The sequence below is a fragment of the Grammomys surdaster genome, unplaced genomic scaffold, assembly GCF_004785775.1.
Source record: "Grammomys surdaster isolate TR1022 unplaced genomic scaffold, NIH_TR_1.0 202, whole genome shotgun sequence".
Lineage (NCBI taxonomy): Eukaryota > Metazoa > Chordata > Mammalia > Rodentia > Muridae > Grammomys > Grammomys surdaster.
In genome coordinates this window covers 2,209,731-2,232,038 of record NW_021604647.1, presented here as the reverse complement: position 1 = coordinate 2,232,038, position 22,308 = coordinate 2,209,731, and the positions used below count along the sequence as shown (strand labels likewise).

The window sequence follows — 22,308 nt, the reverse complement described above, 5'->3', positions numbered from 1 at the left end:
CCTCCACATAAAACCAGATACACTGAATGTAGTAGAAGAGAAAGTGGGGAAGAGCCTTGAACACATAGGCACAGGGGAAAATTTCCTGAACCAAACACCAATGGCATATGCTCTTAGATGAAGAATCAACAAATGAGACCTCATAAAACTGCAACTCTTCTGTAAGGCAAAGGACAAAATGGCAACCAACAGATTGGGAAAAGATCTTTACCTATCCTACAGCTGGTAGAGGGCTAATATACAATATATACAAAGAACTCAAGAAATTAGACTCCAGAGAACCAAATAACCTTATTAAAAATGGGGTATAGAACTAAACAAAGAATTCTCAACTGAGGAATCTCGAATGGCCAAGAAGCAACTAAAAAAACATTCAACATCCTTAATCATCAGGGAAATGCAAATGCAAATGAACCTGAGATTCCACCTCACATCAGTCAGAATGGCTAAGATAAAAATCTTAGATGACAGTAGATGCTGGCAAGGATATGGAGAAAGGGGAACACTCCTCCATTGTTGGTGGGATTGTAAACTGATATAACCACTCTGAAAATTAGTCTGGCAGTTCCTCAGAAAATTAGATATAGTACTTCCTGAGGACCCAGCTGTCCCACTTCTGGGCATATACCCAAAACATGTTCCAAAATATAACAAGGACACATGCTCCACTATGTTCATAGCAGACTTATTTCTGGCCAGAAACTGGAAAGAACCCAAATGTCTCTCAAAAGATGAATGGATAAAGAAAATGTGGTACATTTACACAATGGAGCACTACTCAGCTATTAAAAAACAATGACTTCATGAAATTTGCAGGCATATTGATGGAATTAGAAAATATCCTGAGTGAGGTAATCCCGTCATAAAAGCACACACTTGGTATGGACTCACTGATAAGTGGATATTAACTCCAAAGCTCCGAATACCCCAGGATACAATTCACAGACCTTATGAAGCTCAAGAAAAAGGAATACCAAATTGTGGATGCCTCAGTCCTTCTTAGAAGGGGGAACAAAATACTCACAGGAGGCAGAGGGTAGGAGGAACTTTCAAGGAAGAAAGGACAGTAAGGTGAAAAAAACGGGGCCAGGATCAGGTATGAGAGGAGAAAAGAATGGTATACAGAGAGCCTGGAAATTGAACAGAAGTATGTAGCAATGGGGGATGGGGAACCAGAAAGTCCTAGATGCCAGGAAACCAAGAAGCTCCAAGGACTCAACAGAGATGAGACTATTTGAAATGCCCAACAAAGGAGAGGAAGAACCTGTAGAGACCATATCTAGAGGTAAGGCAAGGGCCCAGCTTGGGGGATGGGGCCACTCACTCATCTCCACATATTATTTTAATCATTATTTATTTATTTATTTTTATTTATTTACACTTCAGATCCCATTCCCCTCCCGGTATTTATTTATTTATTTATTTATTTATTTATTTATTTACATTTCAGATCCCATTCCCCTCCCGGTCCACCCTCCAACCATTCCATTTCCCTTACCTCCTCCCTGCTCTCCTGTCTCCACAAGGATGTTCTCACCACCCACCCTTGTCTCCAACCCACTCCCTCCCCACCAGACCTCTAAACTATCTGGGGCATCCAGTCTCTTGAGGGTTAGGTCTATCTTCTCTGACTGAACCCAGACTGGGAGTCTTCTGTTATACATATGTTGGGGGCCTCACATCAGCTAATGTATGCTGCCAGGTTAATTGAGACTGCTGGTCTTCCTACAGGGTCACCCTCCTCCTTAGCCTCCTACAGCCTTTTCCCAATTCAACCACAGTTGTCAGTAGCTTCTGTCTATTGGTTGGGTGCAAATATATGCATCTGACTCTTCCAGCTGCTTGTTGCATCTTTCGGAGAGCAGTCATGATAGGTCCCATTTTGTGAGTGCTCCATAGTCTCAGTAATAGTATCTGATTGTGAGACCTCCTCTTGAGTTGGATCCCACTTTGGGCCTGTTGCTGCACCTTCTTTTCCTCAGGCTCCTCTCCATTTTGATCCCTGCAGTTCTTTCAGACAGAAACAATTATGGGTCAGAGTTTTGACTGTGAGTTGGCAACCTATCTTTCTGCTTGGAGGTGGGCTCTATAAGTTTCTCTTCCCCTCATCTTCAACTTTTCAACCCAGAATTGCTCCAATCTAAAAAAATACAGGGACAAAGTGTGGAGCAGAGACTGAAGGAAACACCATCCAGAGACTGCCCCACATGGGTATCTATCCCATATACAGACACCAAACCCAGACACAATTGCTGATACTAAGAAGTGCTTGCTGATAGGAGCCTAATATAGCTGTCTTCTGAGAAGCTCTGCCAGAGCTTGACAAATACAGATGTGGATGCTCGCAGCCAACCATTAGACTGAGCATGGGGACCCCAATGGAAGAGTTAGGGGAAGGACTGAAAGGACTGAAGGAGTTTGCAGTTGCATAGGAAGAACAACAATATTAACCAACCAGATTCCCCAGAGCTCCCAAGGACTAAACCACCAACCAAAGAGTACACATGGAGGGACCCACGGCTCCAGCTGCATATGTTGCATCAGATGGCCTTATCTAGCATCAATGGGAGGAGAGGCCCTTGGTTCTGTGAACGCTCAGTGCCCCAGTGTAGGGGAATGTCAGACAGTGAAGTGGGAGTGGGTGGGTGTGTGGGAGAGCACCCTCATAGAAACAGGGAGAGGGGGAATGAGATAGTGGGTTTTCAGAGAGGAAACCTGGAAACAGGATAATATTTGAACTGTAAATAAATAAAATATCCAATGAAAAATTAAAAAAATAAAAGTTAAGATCAAATAAAAATATCTTTATTAAAGTAGGCTTTAAAAAATCGAAGCCTACACCTAACACTAGGTGATGCCTATGTATTTTCTGTTTTTAAATATTTTTTGTATTTATACAGGTAACAGGATTTGTGCTGAACAAAAAACATTTCCAACACTAGGAGGTGTACATAAAATCCCACCTCACCTGGAACACTTCCCTGACAGAGCCTACTGTTCTTCCTAAAAACAGAATTGGTATGCATTCTTCCTGACTCTTTCCTGTGTATTTCATATATAATGTCTGTGTGTGGTTTTAGACATGTTTGTACTGTTGTTGCTTTTTATCACTTATAAAAAAATCACCCTAATCCTTAACACACACACACAACCAGTTGCCTTGATCATTGTGTCTCTTCAAATCAGTGAAAACACCAACAATGAAACCTGGAAATAATGTTATCCAATCTCTTTGGACCTCCTGTTTTAGTTTGACAAATAGAACAATTAAAATAATAGTTATAAGATACTATGTAGGTTTGCCTATAATTCTAGTACTTGGAATAATGAGGCAGAGATTGTAGAAAGCTGAGTCCAATCGGGCTACATAGTGAGATCTAGATCATTTTGAGTTACCTGTCTCAAAACAAGAACAAATCATGTAAGCTGTTAATAAACAAGAGTTGTTTGGAATCTTGCTGGACATTCTGAAATGCATTTCCATGTTCCAAGTTTAGTCATAAGTATTATGACCGAATCAATAAAATTAATTATCAGAATGCTACATTCTTTGATATATTTTGATTGGTATTTTTGATGATATGATGCTTAGATCCCTTTGTTTTACCACAAAGAATGCTACAGTGCAATGATTTTTTCCCCAAACAGGCCACTTCTGCATGCCCATCTGACTCTCAGGGGATCCAATTCTCAGAGCTTTCCTATCAAAAGATGTCTGCTTTCTCTCTCAGATACCACACACCAAGAATTTCAAGGAGACTAGATATCTTCCATGTTTATCCATGTTGCATCCTAATAATCCATGCCAAGTTTGAGTTGATCTGAAGTGGATGCTGGATATGAGGTACCTTCCATCATATCTATATAGCTATTACTAACAACATAAGCAAATGATCAGCACCCTGAGTGAAGATGCCCATCATACTGCTGAATCTAGAGGATAAAGTGTGCTATATGTTAAATCAGGTATGGTCTGATGTGGTGAGTAAGGGGAGCAGGAGGGAAGACTGAGTCCTGGTGAGATGCCTGGGTTGACTCACCATGTGCCTGGATACACTGTGATAATCTCCAGTCCTGGACTGCAACAGTAAGTGGACTCAGGTAAACACCTCATTTACTGAGTGTGATGTCCTGACACAATTGGCTCATTCTGAACAGAACAGATTCATCTTCTCTGCAGAAAGCATGAGGCTCCACGGTAAGAGAGATCTCAAATGTATATTCGGAGAATGGAAAGCCTTGAGACCTTTGGAATTATTAGAGTAGACAGTCTCTGTGGAAGAAATGAAAATATGGGAATGATAGGAAATAGATTAAATTTTGTAAACACAAGAAATTCACTGGAAATGCTAAGTATAGATAAAAGATTTCATGGTTTAAAAAAATTATGGGGATGTGACAAAACATATTTGTTTATTCAAAACTGTATTACAGAAAGAAATGTTGAATTTTAAGACTAAACATTTGGAGTATCTAGAGGCAGGAAATTCATCAATATAATACAATATCTTTAACTTCTATGTTACACAAAATGAGAATTACATCATTTAAATACAAGAGACTAAACTGATATCAAATTGGAGAACATACGCATTTACACACTAATGGAAGTGTTTATAGGAATAAGCAATTACAATGGGTGATCATAGTAATTGTCTGTTAGATACTTGAACTCAACTTAATGAGCATTTTTATTAGTATTTTATGACATTAATTCTGCTCACAAGTGTATATTATTCTGTAATACAATTGATTAAATGAAATTTTTACTTAGATATATTTAAGTTCCAATAAACTTATTTGAAACAATTTAGAAGAAATATGAATATGTAAAGTTTAAAATTTTTGCTTTGTTTTACTCGAGAAAGGTGAGAGAAAATGTTACTCACCATGTTAATTTACTAAAAAAAGTGAGGAGTAAATTAAAACTAGAAATTAGATTAAATTAAAATTAGGAAATTAGAACTAGAATGGTCATGGCTATTGTCACTATTGTTCCTCCAGTTAAAAACTGCTAAACTTCAAAGAAATAATTTACATATTCTTGATAGACAGCCAGTGAAGAGCTTGGTTGCCTTGGTGACACTGTGTAGCTCATCTGGACCTTTGAAGAAACTCTGGTGCTTATATGATAATGATATATCATTGTTGTCCTTAACATTGAGTTTTTTTCTTTGACTAAACTCCTTACTTCCTATCTGACCTGTAAAAGACATGAGATTGTTCACAAACTGTGTGCTCACATTTGCCAATGTTCCTTTAGTAGGTTTACCATTTAGAGTTTAAAGTGGTGACAGTAAGACTTATGTCTTGACAATCTTTGTGCTTCAAAAGCAGTGGCATTTTACTATTGTTTTAAAGCAATATCATTCTAATATGCTGTCAAGGTAGAGATTTTCATCTTTTGATTGTTCAAAAATTAGTCAAATATGGGTTTCATTGAAGTTGTATTGCAATAGTAAGTTTGAGGAGTAAGAAACATAGCTTATATCTCCCAGTGAAGTCAAGAGAGTACTGTAGGCATAGTGCTTGAGAAGGAATGACCTGAGTCTCTCCTAATAATGCAGACACTCCACATCTAATACTGACGTGCTCTATTATTTAGGCACAGATCTAAGTAAGATTTTTATTCTTACCAGGATATTTATCACATGACTCGTGATGCTCCAGGACACTGGGCAATTCTGTATAGTAGTTCAAGGCCAGTAGGGCTATACCATGTGATCTTATCTTTAAAAAAAAGGAAAGGATCAATGACTATGAAGTTTCTAATGGCACACATCTGTAACTAGCATTTGGAAGGTAGAATCAGGAGGACTGGGAATTCAAAGCCAGTTTCAGCTACATAACAAATTTGAAGCCATCATACATGAGACTTTATCTCCCAAAGAAGTTTAAAGCCAAGTGTAGTAGTGCATGTCTATAATTCCAATACTCAGGTCGAGAGGCAAGGGAAGGAGTGTGAATTCAAGGTTATCCTGGGTTATACAGTTGAGACTCTGTTTCACACATATACATATAAAGACATATACATAGAGTTTACTTAAGGAGCAAAGGATGTAGTTCAATAACAAATCATATGCTTAGACACACCCAATACCCTGGGTTAGACCCTTACCACATTTATAATATCTTTATAATACACCTAATATCTTTCCATGTGTGAGACATATGAATATTTATCAGCAAAACCTACTTCTTCACCTTTGCTAACTCTAGCCTGGCTTTATATTACATTTGCTAAAATTTGGCAAGTACATGATCAATATTTTGTAGTTTTCTCATCTTGAAAATAGCAACAAAGCCTTACTCGCTGCTACCTGTAGATTGTGTGTGTGTGTGTGTGTGTGTGTGTGTGTGTGCCAGAATAGATAAGTGGAACCAGACAATCCACAGTCATCTTCTAGACTTGTTGATCACTTTCTTCTTTTCTTCCAACCACTTTTAATGTATGGGAAACTTCTTATAGATACTGTAATTCTGCCTTATCAGGTATATAATACAACCAAAATTGGTTCTGTCTTCAGTGAGATAGACAAGTAATGAATATAAAACAAGGCTTTTTATAATTTTTTAAAAGGTAAATAGGTGCTGATGTTGGCAACCTGCAGCAAGTCTTGTGATTGAGAATATACTCGTTTGATAAGGAAGTAGAGTCATAGCTTTTTGCTCTTGTAATTCTTTCATTTGAGTATGTTCACAGTCATATGCTGAAATTTGTATATATACATATATAATATATAATGGAAGTAGTAAAGGTATGCTTTTTTAATTCCTACTCACATGAACTATAGCTGGAGAACAACATAATCTAGTCACTTTCTACAGGGCTAAAGAAAATAAGTAGCACTAGATCACACACTCGATGCTGAATCAGTGTAAATGTTCAATTCACAGTTGGGGATGAGTACTGCACATTTAGAATTACCATGTTTACCCATACTTCATAGAATTTGAAAGGACATACTATATGAACATTGTTTACAGCGGCAGAACTTGTAGAGATATGATTTGAGTATAGGTATAATTTGTCTATAGGAGAGAAGGAGATTCAGACCTTTTTATTGGACAAATGACACCATTCAGAATCTACGAGTTCTAGAATCATAAATTCCCATTCATGACTTTTTTGAGGTAAGGCTATTAGAGGGGATTTATTGTAATTGCATAGCATCCTGCATCATTATGAATTTGATGACATTGTGAATTGTATGATTTTACTAAATCTGGCTGTCATTAAAATGTGTAGATACATGACAACTCTACAGTGATTGCATGTAGCTAGAATGTTAAAAGGATACACACACACACACACACACACACACACACACACACACACACTCACACACACCAGACCAACCAACCAACAAGCAAGCAAGCAAGCAAGAAAACAAGCAAGTAAACAATTGAACAAACAACAGTTGGTGAAAAATGAATTTGTGATCAGCTTGCTTGACAGCTCAGCAGTGTTATCTTGTTTTGCCAAGCATATTTCAAGTCTATTTCTTAGTGAGAAGCTGCCTAGACATTTACACAAATGATGTTAAATTCTTTCTCTTCTAGGGAGGCCACAAATCCACTTAACTATACAGGGAGTGTTAATGTAACTGGCTGGGTTTCATCTTGGGATCTTCACCCATAGTCTCCAACGCTTTCCCATTCTCTATCTTTTCATCTTCTCTATATCCCCCTCATATCTAAACTACCTTAGAATATTAACAAATACAGAAATAACAATAGTTAGAACATAGAAACTATAGAAGACAACCTAATGATTCTAGCAACAGTCTTGGCCATTGTTTCTTGCTATTCTAGGCTCTGCATTTTCCCCCTCTAGCATATATTTAATATATTTCATTTAATCTTAAAAACAACTCTAGCAAGTAGTGATATCATCTTAATTGAATTTCAGAGAAAATTTAATACAAATTCTCACATAGTTTTGTATCAGGTCTGTGTTTTGTTTACACGAGCCAGAAATTATGTTTTAGAATATTTTACTTGCCTTAACTTTTCTTACCTTGTTTTAAGATAGTGAGATATAGTTTATATGGCTATCCTAAAACATATTTTTGACCTAGCAGCACCTCAATTCACATTCAAGAAATTATTGCATTTCTTTCACTCACCTGATGTATTACCTACTAAAAATGAGTATACTTCAGTGTTTACTGAATGTTTTAATTCTAGTGGGTGAATTTGTAGGAACCAACCGTACTGGGAGTTAAACCCAGGTTCATGTGCACAATCAGCAAGCACTAACACTAGACTATGTTGTTGTTCACATGCAGATTCTTACCATCAAGTGAAGTTAGAGGCTTGAAGATTTTATAATTGAGTTTATCAGTAGGTCATTAAGAGGTTCAAATAATAAAATTACTGCTCTCATGTAAGTATGCAATTAAATGTAATATTCTTTACTATTTCCAAATCAAACATTTTGTCAATAAGTGTTCTTCTCAGAAATGAATGTATAGTAACATCTGCATTATTGAACAATGACTACTATCTAAAAATTAAGGGTTTGCATACTTTTTCTGGAGAATAGAGATAAGGTAGTAAAATGAAAGTATAATCTAAGTAATTTTAAGTTATTGTACATATGGTATATTCTAATAACTATGATAATTACTAAATGAAGAGTTGGATGTGCTAGCAGGTAAAGGCATTTGTCACTTAAACCTAGTGACCTTAGCTTGACCCTAGGAATACATGTAAAGCTGGAAGGAAACAATGGCGACACTATGCTACGGTGTATAGGGAAAAGCCCAGGAGGCCTCAGCCCTACATAAAGAGCTACAGGCAAGCAAGAAGTGCTGAGAATGGACGAAATAGTCTTCCCCAGGGAAGAACACACTGCTTGGTTACTCGATACCAAATGGTCACTCTGAAGAAAAAACATAAAAGTTTGAGCACATTGTACTTATTAACTGCCAGATCCCACATGCAACTAGAGTTAATGAAAAATGAGGCCATGAATTTGAAAAAGAACAAGGAGGAGTTAAAAGGTAGAAAAGAGCAGGGGGAAGTGATGTAATTATATTACAATGCCAAAAATAATTTTTGAAGCATGAAAAAAGATAAATGACTCTAAACTGATCTGCTGACCCCTTCATGTGTGTACATATACATGCATACATATACACATTAGTAAATAAATAAAATGAAGGAAATTGATAGGAAGTACTATAAAGCTTATATAGTTTATAAGAAGTTAATCTGTAGCTGTGCCTAAAAGTAGAAAGAAACTTCAAAGTGAATTTAGTGGAACATTGCTCAGTGATGAGAAATGAACAACCTGACTCACCAAGTGCTTAGAAGCAATGAGTTCTGTGTGTGGCTTGCCAGGTAGATATCAACTAAGTCGCGTGTACAGGCTAGTTGTGTTAATAATGAACTATGTAAGTTAAGGATCGTAAATAACTTTTCAGGAAAATAAAGAAATATTTTAGATATATGTAGAATTTCTCTCTCCATCATTGTTTTTGTCTTTCTGTGTCTGTCTGCCTGCCTATCTGTCTGTCTGTCTGTCTCATACACACACCCACACCCCCACACACACACAACCCACACCCACCCACCCACCCCCACACACGGATGTTTAATCACAAAGTCATTTGAAAGAAATACTGAATGTTTCTAAAATTAATCTTGGTTAGCTCCCATCATTGTGTTAAACTCAACACAAAACGACCCACATGATTCATGCTGCTTTTTTTCTTCCTTACTTCCTTTCATATCTGGAACCCATTGTTTATCCAAGATTTCAAAGTGGAGCAGACTGAAAGAGCAGGAAATTCTGGGTTTCAGCTGGAACATACAGTTAACTAATGAACTGTATTACAATGCCCGGGCTTTAGGGAGAGTCCCACCCAAAGGAAACATGAGTGGAGATCACACAGGATGTGCAGTTGTGGGAGGTTTATTCAAGAAATGAGTGGACTTAAGTAAAGAATATGCAAGTAAGTGCAGTTATGAAACCTGAAATATAAAACAGTCTATTTCAAACTAAATGTTAAATTTAGTTAGAACAAAAAAAATATGTACTTGTATAACACCATCCACTCTGAAACCCTCTATGAGGTACTTGATGATGAGTACAAATTACATATCAAACCATTTTATTATGTAAACTTATAAGTAAGTACATGATTTAACATTTTTATGATTAAATAACCATCTCTTTGTAGGTAAAAAAGGAAGAGATATGATGGAACATAAGAACTATACTTTCAACAACGACTTCATCCTCTTGGGGCTGTTCTCTTCTTCCAGGGCAAGCTTAGTTTTTTTCTCATTTATATTTTTCATTTTTATTATGACTATAACAGAAAATACCCTCATGATCCTCCTAATCCACAGGGATTCTCGACTCCATACCCCAATGTACTTCCTGCTCAGTCATCTCTCCTTCATGGATATCTTGCACATTTCCAACATTGTTCCTAAAATGATCACTGACTTCCTCTCAGGCAGCAAAACTATTTCCTTTGCAGGCTGTGGCTTCCAGATATTTCTGTCCCTCACTTTGCTAGGTGGTGAGTGCCTTCTCCTGGCAGCCATGTCCTATGATCGATATGTGGCCATATGCCACCCACTTCGCTATCCTGTGCTGATGAAGGATAACTCCCCTGGGCTCCTAGCTGCAGGCTCCTGGCTGGTGGGGATCCTCAACTCCATACTGCACACAGCTTTTGTACTCCATTTTCCCTTCTGTCACTCAAGGGCCATTGATCACTTTTTCTGTGAAGTCCCTGCCATGTTGAAGTTGTCATGTATAGACACAACACACTATGAGCGAGGAGTTTATGTGAGTGGCATTATTTTTCTGCTGATCCCATTTTCCATGATCTCTATATCTTATGTGCAAATTCTCCTCACTGTCTTCCAAATGAAATCATCAGGGGCCCGGCAAAAGTCCTTTTCCACCTGTTCCTTCCACATGGTTGTTGTCATAATGTACTATGGGCCATTCATTTTCACATATATGAGACCCCGCTCATACCACACTCCAGGGCAGGATAAGTTTCTGGCAATATTCTACACCATCCTGACACCCACACTCAATCCCATAATCTATAGCTTTCGGAATAAAGATGTCCTCATGGCTGTGAAAAACATAGTCCAAAATAATTTTCTGAATAAAAAATGAATGAAAAATGTCTCATTTTTATGTTCTGTAAACTCATTTTCTAAGCTTGTTTCACACATTTATTTCAGAGTAATATGTAATTGTACCCAGGCATATATGTATATACAAATGCCCATGGTAAAATTATGTTTATGCTGTAGTAAGGGAATAATAGATCATCATTTAAGGAGACTGAAAATTTGTTAATGTATGTCTAGTACACATTATGGAATTTATGTGCCAGCTGCTGTAGCAATTATCCAAACTAATGCAAAGGAAAAATATTCCTATGAAAATTAATCAATTCACTTTACTAATAGCAATAAAATAGAAAGGTATATTTTAATTTGGGAAGTTTTAATCATATCACATCTAATAGTTTGAATAATTGTTCTTAATACATATTTTACAATAAGTAATTTAAAATGTAAGTAATTTAAACACATCATATAAAGACATAACTGGTGGAAATTCACTAATTTATCTTTTTCAGTTAGGTCTTTTATAATGATCACAATACGTTTAAGAATTTCATCACTTCTGTGTAAATTTCATAACCACTGTCAGGTTAAGGTTGTCCTTATTGATGGGTGCTGCACATTCTTCTTTTGTATGATATCCTTTATTTGTAAAAGCCTCAACGTAGAATTTCAAGCTTTACTTTTCTAATGATTTCACAGTTTTGACTGGCTTAGTTTCCTTAGTAACTTTATAAAACTTTCAACTTTTCTATCTCTGATTGCAGTATAATATAAAATATAATATAATACAATATAATATGTTTTTGCAATACTAATAATTTATCACAGTATGTGGTAATTTAAATGAAAATGGCCCCATAGGCTCATAGAGACTGGTACTAATGGGAGTTATGGTCTTTGTGGAGTAGATATGGCACTGATGGCAAAAGCTTGCCACTACAGGTGAACTTTGAGCTTTCAGAAGATCAAGCCAGGCCTAGTGTGACTTATTCTCTTCCAGTTGCCTGTAGATTCTAGAAGTAGAACTCTTAGCTACCTTTCTAGTGCCATGCCTACCTGCATGCCACCATGTCTACCTATATGATAATAATGGGATAAACCTTCCAAGGGTAAACTAGTTCCAACTAAATTATTTCTTTTATAAGTGTTGCCTTGATCATGGTGTCCCTTTATAGCAAGAAAACCCTAATTAAGACACAATTATGCTATTGATTTTATTTAATGAAAAAATCATTACTCTCTTTTTAATAGGTTATCACCAGTATTTTATGACTAAACATCTTTTACATATGAAGATTTCCAGTACACTGTAGGATTATGGAAGCATAATATTACAGTTCACAAATACAGTTCACAAATCTAGCAAGTTATCATTTGAGAAATTGACTTTATGATATATAGATGGGAGGCATAGCACAAAATATTTAAAAAGAATATTCTGGGAAATATACTTAGAGCATTAAATGTAGTGTAAAATTATCTTCTAATACTTGAATTTCAATAACTGGATGATATAGGCATAACGGAAGCAATTATGCTCTTAATTAAAATTTTATGTCCTCAGTGCAGAAACTTTAACTTTTTCCCTACAACTTTCTGTCCTTTTCATACTAATGAGTATTATTTCATTAGAAATAATGTAAAACCTACTTGTATAATAATGAACACATACTTATTGGTAGGAGAAATTAAAGGTTAAATGGAAGCCCTAATGTTTATACACAACACACACACACACACACATATACACACATATCACACACACATATATATTCATACATATATGCACATTCATATTCTTATGAATATGTAATATACACAAACACTTATACTATATATATATACACACACACATACATTTATATATGCTTTTTTTACTTTTATAATTGGAAAAAGATCATACAATGTGTCACATTTTGTCCTCAGCAACTCCTCTCAGAATGTTTTTATCCATCTAACACCTCAACTTCATTTTCTTTCTCTCAAAGAAAAACAGAACAAATCAAACAAAATACAGATTTTAAAAATGTCTCTTGTGAATACAAGTTTCCAGAAAGAAGCTCTTACTAAAGAAGATTATTGATCAGAATTTCAACGATCCTGCAGAGATTTAAATATTCCAGGGTCAGAGTAAAATTTAAAATTCTCTTGGTCATTTCTAGCTCTTTTACATAGCTATTTGCAGGGTACCTCTGTGTGTGACCTGCAATCTTCATGACTATTAAGTAAATTCTCTGGAATATATTCCCAGCTTCCTAATATCCATCAAGCCAAAAGCTCATCAGGTAGCATCTAACGCTATACCAGAGGTTTTCCTGCTTTGCCTTTTATGTTGGCTGCTGTACTGGAAATGTATGCTGATTTGAGTTTCTTTGTTCTGTTGCTACAAAAACTTAATGAAATTTTTATCTTCTTGGAACATAGAATTTATGGCAACCTAAATATATGTTCTTAGGCCATATATAAGTATTGTTTACATGTATCTGTGACTTTATGCCATTTATTTGGTTTAAAATGGGTTTACAAGTAAGTGGTCATGTAATTTATAATCAGTAAATTTAGCCTTAATTCATTTCATTTTACATTGTAACTTGTATTTTAATGGAAACAAAATCTCAGCTTCAGCAACCCTAACTAGTTAGGCTTGAATACCTGTCCTGGTTCACCAAATAAAGACACAGTCTAATTATGATGGGAAGAATGAATATTTCATAGTGTGAATACATTCAGTAAATGAACGCAGGAATCTGATTAGCTTCAGTCTGTCTCTTGGGTATTTGTTCAGATCTTTAAGTTTGAACTGGATTCTTAAGACAAGCATCAGTAAAGTTCAACATTAATCCTTGTCTCAATACTCATTCTGCAACTTGGTCCAAGAAGTTCCTCCAGGACTTCTTAAGGAGATTGATGTTTCAAGAAGATAAACTGGTTTTCAAATGATGATTATTATAAGATACAACTTTCTTCTAATGAATAATTGCTTTTTAAAAAGTATTCTAAATTCTCTAGTCTAAGGATTAAAATAATGACTTAGCTCTAGGCTTTGATCAGGATGAACATCTTTCCCTAGCCCAGTTCCCTCAGTCCATTCTGTCTTATCCCATTACTCCATATGTAAAATTTTGTCCTATGATCCAAGCTGGTCAGTACATACATTGCTCAGACCCTTCTTAATGACTTAGATCTTATATCTTTAACTCAATGTATTCATCTCAATCATCAGCCTTAGCCTGGTTCCAACATCTAGTCCTGTAACTCAGTGTGAGGGAATCCACCAATACCTTTACAACCCTCAATCTTGTCCAGCATATATATATATATATATATATATATATATATATATATATATATATATTTGTTCCAGTCAAGTTTATTGAGACCACATTAGATACAAAATAAACAAAAGTGCATGTGTACAGGACTCATCACCAAAAGACAAACAATATGAAATGTTGAACACTATACCTCCACATAAATTCATCAGTCTATATAAATGCTATCCAGTGAGAGTTGTCTAGTTGGACCCAGTACAAGTTATTAAAATAACAATCATAAAATTCTTAAAAATTTAAGGTATTTTAAAAAGACAGAAACAAACATATCAATGAACTGGAAGAGAATGGTAACAAATATGAGTGTGTTATCAAACAAAACAAAACAAAAACTGTGGCTCAAATAAATGATGAAGATGATCCAAAATTCAAGGTTGAGATAGAAAACTAAAGTTGCATAGAAAATGAAATTTAAAAGCTCAATAAACTAATTTAATATCTTATGGGGAAATCCATATAAGTAGAACACATCAAGTAGAAGATGACGTTTTAGGGATAAAACATTATTAGGTCACAAATGTATAATATATTAAAATTAAAAACAAAAGAAAGGAACATCTAGGAATTGTGTGACATTATGAAAAACAAATCTTTGAATTATCAGAGTAGCTGAGAGAGATGTTAGACTTTGGTGTGCACCTTGGAACAGACAACACCAGACCAAACGGTTCCAAAGGGGAGGGGGTTTATTTAGGGCAGAGGGCAAAGTTAGGGAGAGAAATGGGAGAAGATGGTGGAGAAAGAGGAGAGAGAGAGGAGAGAAGTGGAGGCTGGCCATGACCATGTGGGGAGAGGGGGAAGGGAAGGGAGGAATGGCGAGGAGAAGCTAGAGGCAAGAGAGTAAGTGAGTAAGAGAGAAGAGGAGGCAAGCAGCATCTTTTATAGTGGGCACACATACCTGGCTGTTTCCAGGTAACTGTGGGGAGGAGCATACTTGGGTGTTGCCAGATAACTGTGGAGGTGGAGTTTAGACAGAATACTAATATTCCCACATTTTGGTTTAATTAAAAAGAAAAATTAGAAAGAGGTGACAGCAAAGCAGAATAGGGTTGTCGTGAAATCTGGCTACTTTCTGCCGGCATTGGGGGCGATGTGTCTTTAGGGGGAAGCTAGAATAATGAGTATGGGGGTTGTTTGTCTGGTCCTAGGAGAGCTGGCTGTTTTTCTGCTGTCCAGGGTCTATGGAGCCATCTGAGGATAGGCCAGAAGGAACAGGTCCAGTAGAAGCAGTTATGTGTGTGGCAGGAGATGGTACATCTGGAGGTTGCTTCTCTGAAGCTGTTCTGAATGCACCTGGACTTGACAAGATGTAGGAAATAAGATTAAGAACACTTGGAGAAAGAAAAAAAAATTTTTTTAAAGATGTACATTTGAAACCCAGAGGGATCCCACCCTTTGTAATAGATAGTGAGTGGGACCTTTACTTATCTGGATGGCATCTATTTGGTCCATGAGAGGTAGATCTGAGTGGCTTTCCTGTAGCTTATCAGTTTTTAAAACAGATAACAGCATGAGTTAACAACATAAGCAGTCTTTAGGATGAACCTTTGTTGGATCATATAGTGGAATATTTTATTAGTTAGGCAAGTTTATAGGAACTCAGATAATATTAGGACAGTGGCATAGCAAGAAGAGAAAATATGAAGCATTTAGTTGATGGCAACTGAGTTTAGGTAATGAGTTAACAGATAATATCTGTGAAAGCTTAGCTGTCAGTGTAGTCAGAAGTCTGAGTAAGAGTAAACAATAATCTACCAGTTATATGTTATTTTTTAAAAATGACAGAGTCCACTAGCCAACAGTTCCCATGGTCTCCAAAGTCTCTTGGGCAAAGTCAGTTTGGCTTCCAAGCTTGGAAGATGCAGGGCTTTTTTCTGTGGAATGGATATGCATGACATGAGAAACTTGACTCAGAACATCCAGTCTAGCCTTTGTTAGTGACTATACCATCACATACAATCCAGGCTGTATCTTCTAGGTGTCCGGTGTCCAAGTCTTCTGAAATCATCTTGGGTTAACTGTTAGAGGCTTTGGGAATTCTGTCGGCCATAAGCTTAAAAATACTATCAGCAGACTTCTGACAAGATTGAGAGCCATAAGGATTGGTTGTAACTGAATAGAATAATAGCAGTAGTAAAAATATATCAAGACAGAGCCTTTCCTATCCTGTCTTAAGTAACTTTGGTGGGTTGTGTAGAAAGAGAAAAGCACATTTTTGTATTAGCAAAGAAACATTTGGCTAGGACCAGAATAAGAAAACTGGATCGTATGGCTGGCTGGGGGTTGGGTGACAGCGGCAGCAGGGTGGACTTCCTGCTAGCTCGATCTGGAAGTTGCCGCCCAGTGTCTCTGGTGGCTAGAGTTTGCAGTGGGCAAGGAAAAGCAAGCATGTCCCATATCACAGCAACGTTCATGTTAGTTGTTTTTGTAGCAGAAGGCACTGCTAGCACTCACTTTACAGGTCCCAGGCAGAGAGGGAGAGGGAATATTTAGGTGAAGGACCAGGAGTTAGGACTGGATGTCCATACATGAGTTCAAAAGGTGAAATGAAGAGAGGTCGCTTGGAAAGGGCTTGTAGACTGAAAAGAGCCAGAGCTAGGAGTTTTACCCAGTCAAGGTGAAGTTCCTGTGACAGCTTGAAAAGAGTGGTTTTTAAAGAGCAGTTGGTTCTCTCTACCTTACCTAAAGATTGAGGATGATAGGGGATATGAAAATGTCAGGAGATGTCTAGTGCCTTAGATAGAGTCTGAGAAACTTGGGAAGTAAATTCAGGCCCATTGTCTGACTGGAGGGAAGTGGGGACACCAAAACAGGGGATGATCTCTCTGAGGAGGAGATTAGAGACTGTCTGAGCCCTTTTGTTAGTTGTGGGAAAAGCCTCTACCCAGCCTGAGAAGGCGTCCACCAAGACCAGGAGGTACTTGACATGTTTTACAGCAGGTATGTGGGTAAAGTCAAGTTGCCAGTCAGTTTCAGGAAGGGAACCTCTAGCCTGATGGGTAGGAAAAGGGATGCTACGATACCTTGAGTTGGGATCTGACATCTGACAGATTTTGCAGGAAGCAGTGATAGATTTTAGGAAACTTAAGTCCTCAGGAGTAGGCTACAGGTGGGTCTTAACAAAATAAGACAACACTTGGCTGTTAGCATGAAAGAGTTGATGAAGACAGGACAGTTTGACGAGTGTCAGGGGGTGTAGGTGAGGATGTGGGTTGTGGTGTAAGAATCTACTTGAGAGGATGAGATGAGTCTACGCCCCTAAGGGCCACAGCTCTAGCTGCCTCATCAGCTTGGTTGCTTCCCTTGGAGGCTATAGAGTTATCTGTCCTGTGGGATCTGCAGTGGACAATCCCAATAGCTGTGGGGAGATGGGAGGCCTTTAGCATGGTCATAATCTGGTTTGCATTAGTTACCAATCCTGCTTTTGTGGTAAGTAACCCATGCTCTTTCTAGATAGCAGCATGGGACAAGAGGATATGGAAAGCATATTTGGAATCTGTGTAAGTGCTGAGGGATTGTCTCTGTGCCAGCTGGAAGGCATGAGTAAGGGCTATTAATTCAGCCTGTTGGTTGGTGGTATGAACAGGAAGGGCCTGTGCCTCCACCACCTTGGTGTCTGACACTATGGCATAGCCACCTTTCCTGACTCCTTCATGCAGAAAGGAGCTTCCATCTGTATACCACGTAAACATGGCTTGAGGCAATGTGCCCTCCTGTATGTATGAAGGATGAGGTAATAGTTTCTAAGGTTTCAGTACAGGAGTGAGATAGAGTAGTCAGCATTACGTTGGGGAAGAAGATTGGAAATATCAAGAGGTGGGCATGATTGAAAGGTGAGAGTGGAGTCTTCTATTAGAGGTACCTGAAGAGAAAGAACCCTGCAGGGAGGTAGAATCTGTAAGCCTTTATAAGTTAGGAGCTGTGACATGTTGTGAGAAGAGAGGGCAGTTATAGGCGATCCCAGGGTTAGTTTCTTTGATTCTCGAATAAGGAGTTCAGCAGCTGCTAAGGTACGAATACAAGGTGCCCATCCCTGGATGGTTGGATCTACTCTTTTTGACAAGTATGTTACGGGTGCAAAAGATGGTCCCAGTTGGTGACCTAAGGCTCCAAGGGCAAATCCCTCTTTTTCAGTTATGTAGAGGGAAAAAGGACTAGTCAGGTCCAGGAGATGTAAGGCTGGGGCCTTATGGAGAGCCTGTTGGAGCCCTTGGAAGGGCTTAGTGATAGGTTTGAGAAGGGGTTGATGTGTGGGGCCTAATGCTGCTTCATATAAGGGACGAGAAAGTAGGGAAAAGGAAGGAACCCAGGAAAGCAAAAAGCTAGCCATTCCTAGGAATGATACAATCTTTTCCTTTGTAGAAGGGACAGTTAGAGACTGAATCAGGTTCTTTCTATCTAAGATAATAGCCTTGTGGGTTGGGGTAATTTCTAGTCCCAAATAGGTGACTTGAGGAGTGGATAGTTGGACTTTAGAAGGTGAGACCCTGTAGCCCCAACTGGAAAGGAAATTTAGAAGAGCAGCTGTGTCAGCTTGGCAAATGTACCTGGTAGAGTCCAATAAGTGGATGACAACAGGAGAATGATGTTTAGCAACAGAGGTGTTCTGGATGTTCCAAACTCGGGGGTCCACCTGAGAAGCTTAAAAGGACCTGCCATTTGGGAGAGAGAGGTGAGGGCCGATGATCTGGAGGGGAGAGAAGCACTTGGTCTCCAATGTTGACAGGCAGTGGACAGGAGATAGTGTGTGGTTGAGGTAGATGGTGGTCAGCAAATTTCCACAAGAGAGAAGGAGGTGGCAAAGTAGTGAGGTGAGCAGATGGTCTGGGAGGGGGGAACAGGCAGAACACATGGAAAGAGTATAACAAAGATAGATAAATGCTCAAGCATAGGGAATTTGTTTCCATTTACCAAACTGCTGGCAGTATGTGTTAATACTTCTTAAAATAGTTGGGTCTAGTGTGCCATTACATGGCTACTTTAGTCCATTATCTAGAGGATATTGGAGCCAGACTTTATTGTAGAGGTGTATCAATTTGGAAGGCCTCAAATCAGGCATTAATTTTAGAGCTTTGAGGTTTTTCAGTAGACAACCCAGTGGGGTGTTTGTGGGTACAGTTGAAGACAATGTGGCACCCACTGGGTGACAGCTGTTACTGAGCTATCAGTCAGGTCCCAAAAAAAAAGCTGGCAACGAAAAATCAGGCTCAGGCTAGATAATCAGGTCATCACAAGAATATCTAGGGGCCTCTGTGGAGCTAGTCCGGCAGAAAATAGCTCACCTGGTACTAGAATTTCTGGCAGCTGTGAGAGCTTGGCGGGGTGGGGGGGTCTGGAAGCTATTAATGAGAGGGAAATCACCCAATGGCCAATGTTCTAGGTCGTAGTTCAGCTAGAGACCAGTCATATGGACTGGGGCAATGAAAAGCCAACCCCTTAGCCCAGGGAAGGTTGGCCAGACCCTAACTGGGTGTCCAGGGTTCCTCTTGCCAATTGGAAACTCCTTACCAATTAATAAGCCAGTGTGTTTGTGGGCTTGTGCAATCTGGTATCAGGAAAGGTGGAACCGTGAAGTCTGTGTAGACCTGTCTGGCTGCCTAGCCCACATGGCAGAGCACCACGTGGGGGCTGCAGTGGCAGAGCTCACATGGTAGAAGTTTTGCCAGCCTCTCAGTGGCAGATGGGGTTGGTCTGCAGGAGTGGTGGGAATTCACATGGTCGGTGATGGCAGGTAGCAGCAGATGAAGTCCACATGGTGTAGTGGTGGCAGCTGTGGTGATGGGGTTGCAGCAGGCCACATGGTATCAGTCTTGTACAGTCACAGCAGCCTCACAGCAGCTGGCTGTGGCTGCTGGTGGCCGCATGGGTTTCGAGGTCCCTGAAATCTTCATATCTCTGTTTTTGGCACCAATGTTAGACTTCAGCATGCAGCTTGGAACAGACAACACCAGACCAAAGGGGTTCCAAACGGGAGGGGGGTTATTTAGGGCAGAGGGCAAAGGTAGGGAGAGAAATGGGAGAAGATGGTGGAGAAAGAGGAGAGAGAGAGAGGAGAGAAGTGGAGGCCGGCCATGACCACGTGGAGAGAGGGGGAAGGGAAGGGAGGAAGGGTGAGGAGAAGCTAGAGGCAAGAGAATAAGAGAGTAAGAGAGAGAGGAGGAGGCAAGCAGCCCCTTTTATAGTGGGCATGCCTACCTGGCTGTTTCCAGGTAACTGTGGGGAGGAGCATACCTGGGTGTTGCCAGATAACTGTGGAGGTGGAGCTCAGACAGAATACTAACAGAAGACACTCAGGCACAGACCAGATCTTCAGAAAGATTGTAGAAGAAAACTTTCCAAAATTATGGAAATGTATGCCCATACATACACAAGAAGCACACAGAACACCAAACAGACAATACCAGAAAAGAAACTCCTTGTCACATATTATAGTCAAAATACTAAGTATAAAGTACAATCAAAGAGTCTTGAAAGCTACAAGAGGAAAACAAAAGTCACAATATAAAGAAAAATCCATCAGAATAATCTTTCTCAGTGATGACTTAAAAGCCAAGAAGGGTCAACCATGATGTACTCCAAATACTAAAAGACCATAGATGCCAAACTGTATTACTGTTTCCAGCAAAACTGTCTGCCATTTTCATGGGAGGGGAAAAAGAACTTCTATAATACAGACTAAAAGAATTTATGTTTGCCAAACCAGCTCCATGAAGAAAATTAAAGGCATACTTCAGAATAAAGAAAGCAATAAACATAATTGAGATACTCTAGAAAAAGAACAAATAATGGTATGATTATTAATTGCTAAAACATAAGATACAACTAAGAAGACAAACAGCAACAAAATAATGGTAATCAATGCACAAGGGTAGACAAGCAGACAAGGAAACAAAATCCACCCTGTTGTCTTCAAGAACCTCATCTTGACATTAAAGATAGGCACTACCTTAAAGTCAAAAAATGAATAAAAGGGCCCAAAACAAATTGATAAAGGAAGCAAGAATTCATTCATATCCAAATATCTGATGATAGATGACACACTGAAACTGATCATAAGAGATTAAACAAGGTCAGTTTATTCTAATAAAAGAAACAATTAATTAAGAAGACATTACAATCCTAAAGCATATATGCCCCAAACTTTGATTCACCAAATTTTATAAAAAGCATACTACTGGAATTTATACACAGATTAACAAAAGCTCAATAATATTGGGCTATTTTAATACTCCTCTTTCTCTAGTACACAGGTCATCTGGATGAAAAATAAAGAAAGAAATGTAAGAATTAAATGTATAAAATAGATTTAAGAGATATCCACAGAATATTTTATTCAGAAACCAAAGAATATACACATGGAACTTTCTATAAGATAGGCCACATCTTTGAAAACAAAACAAAGTACATCATAAAAAGTTCAGAAAAATGAAATAACTCCATGTATTATACCTGATCACAGTGTGATAAAATTTAAAGGGATTTAAATTTAAATCTTTAGCAATTCTGTGGGTTCACAGAGAATAAATTGTTCATTACTGAATGATGAATGAATCAAAGAATTGATAATAATATAAATAATTTTTACAGCTAAGTCAAAATGAAAATACAACACAACAAAACCTCTGGACCAGGTTAACAGCTCAGAGTCAATAACAGTGAGAAATAATAAAAATTAGAGCAGAAATTAATGAACTAGATACAAGAAATTAGTACTAATATTTGATTAATCTAAAGGCTCTTTTTTTGAGAAGATAAGTGTGATCAACAGATCCTTGTCTTAACTAACCAAAAGAAGTAAAGCAATGACCCAAAAAGGAATAATTACTAAGAGTAAAAAAGAATACTAGAATATTATAAGGGAATA

General features: G+C 38.1%; 1 protein-coding gene across 1 annotated transcript; it reads left to right on the top strand.

Moving 5' to 3' along the window:
- The first annotated feature begins 10,207 nt into the window (after positions 1–10,207).
- LOC114623847 (olfactory receptor 2AJ1-like) lies at positions 10,208–11,152 on the top strand. The gene has a single exon (XM_028770563.1). It carries the CDS (start codon positions 10,208–10,210, stop codon positions 11,150–11,152), a length of 945 nt encoding a protein of 314 aa, XP_028626396.1.
- Positions 11,153–22,308: the final 11,156 nt, after the last annotated feature.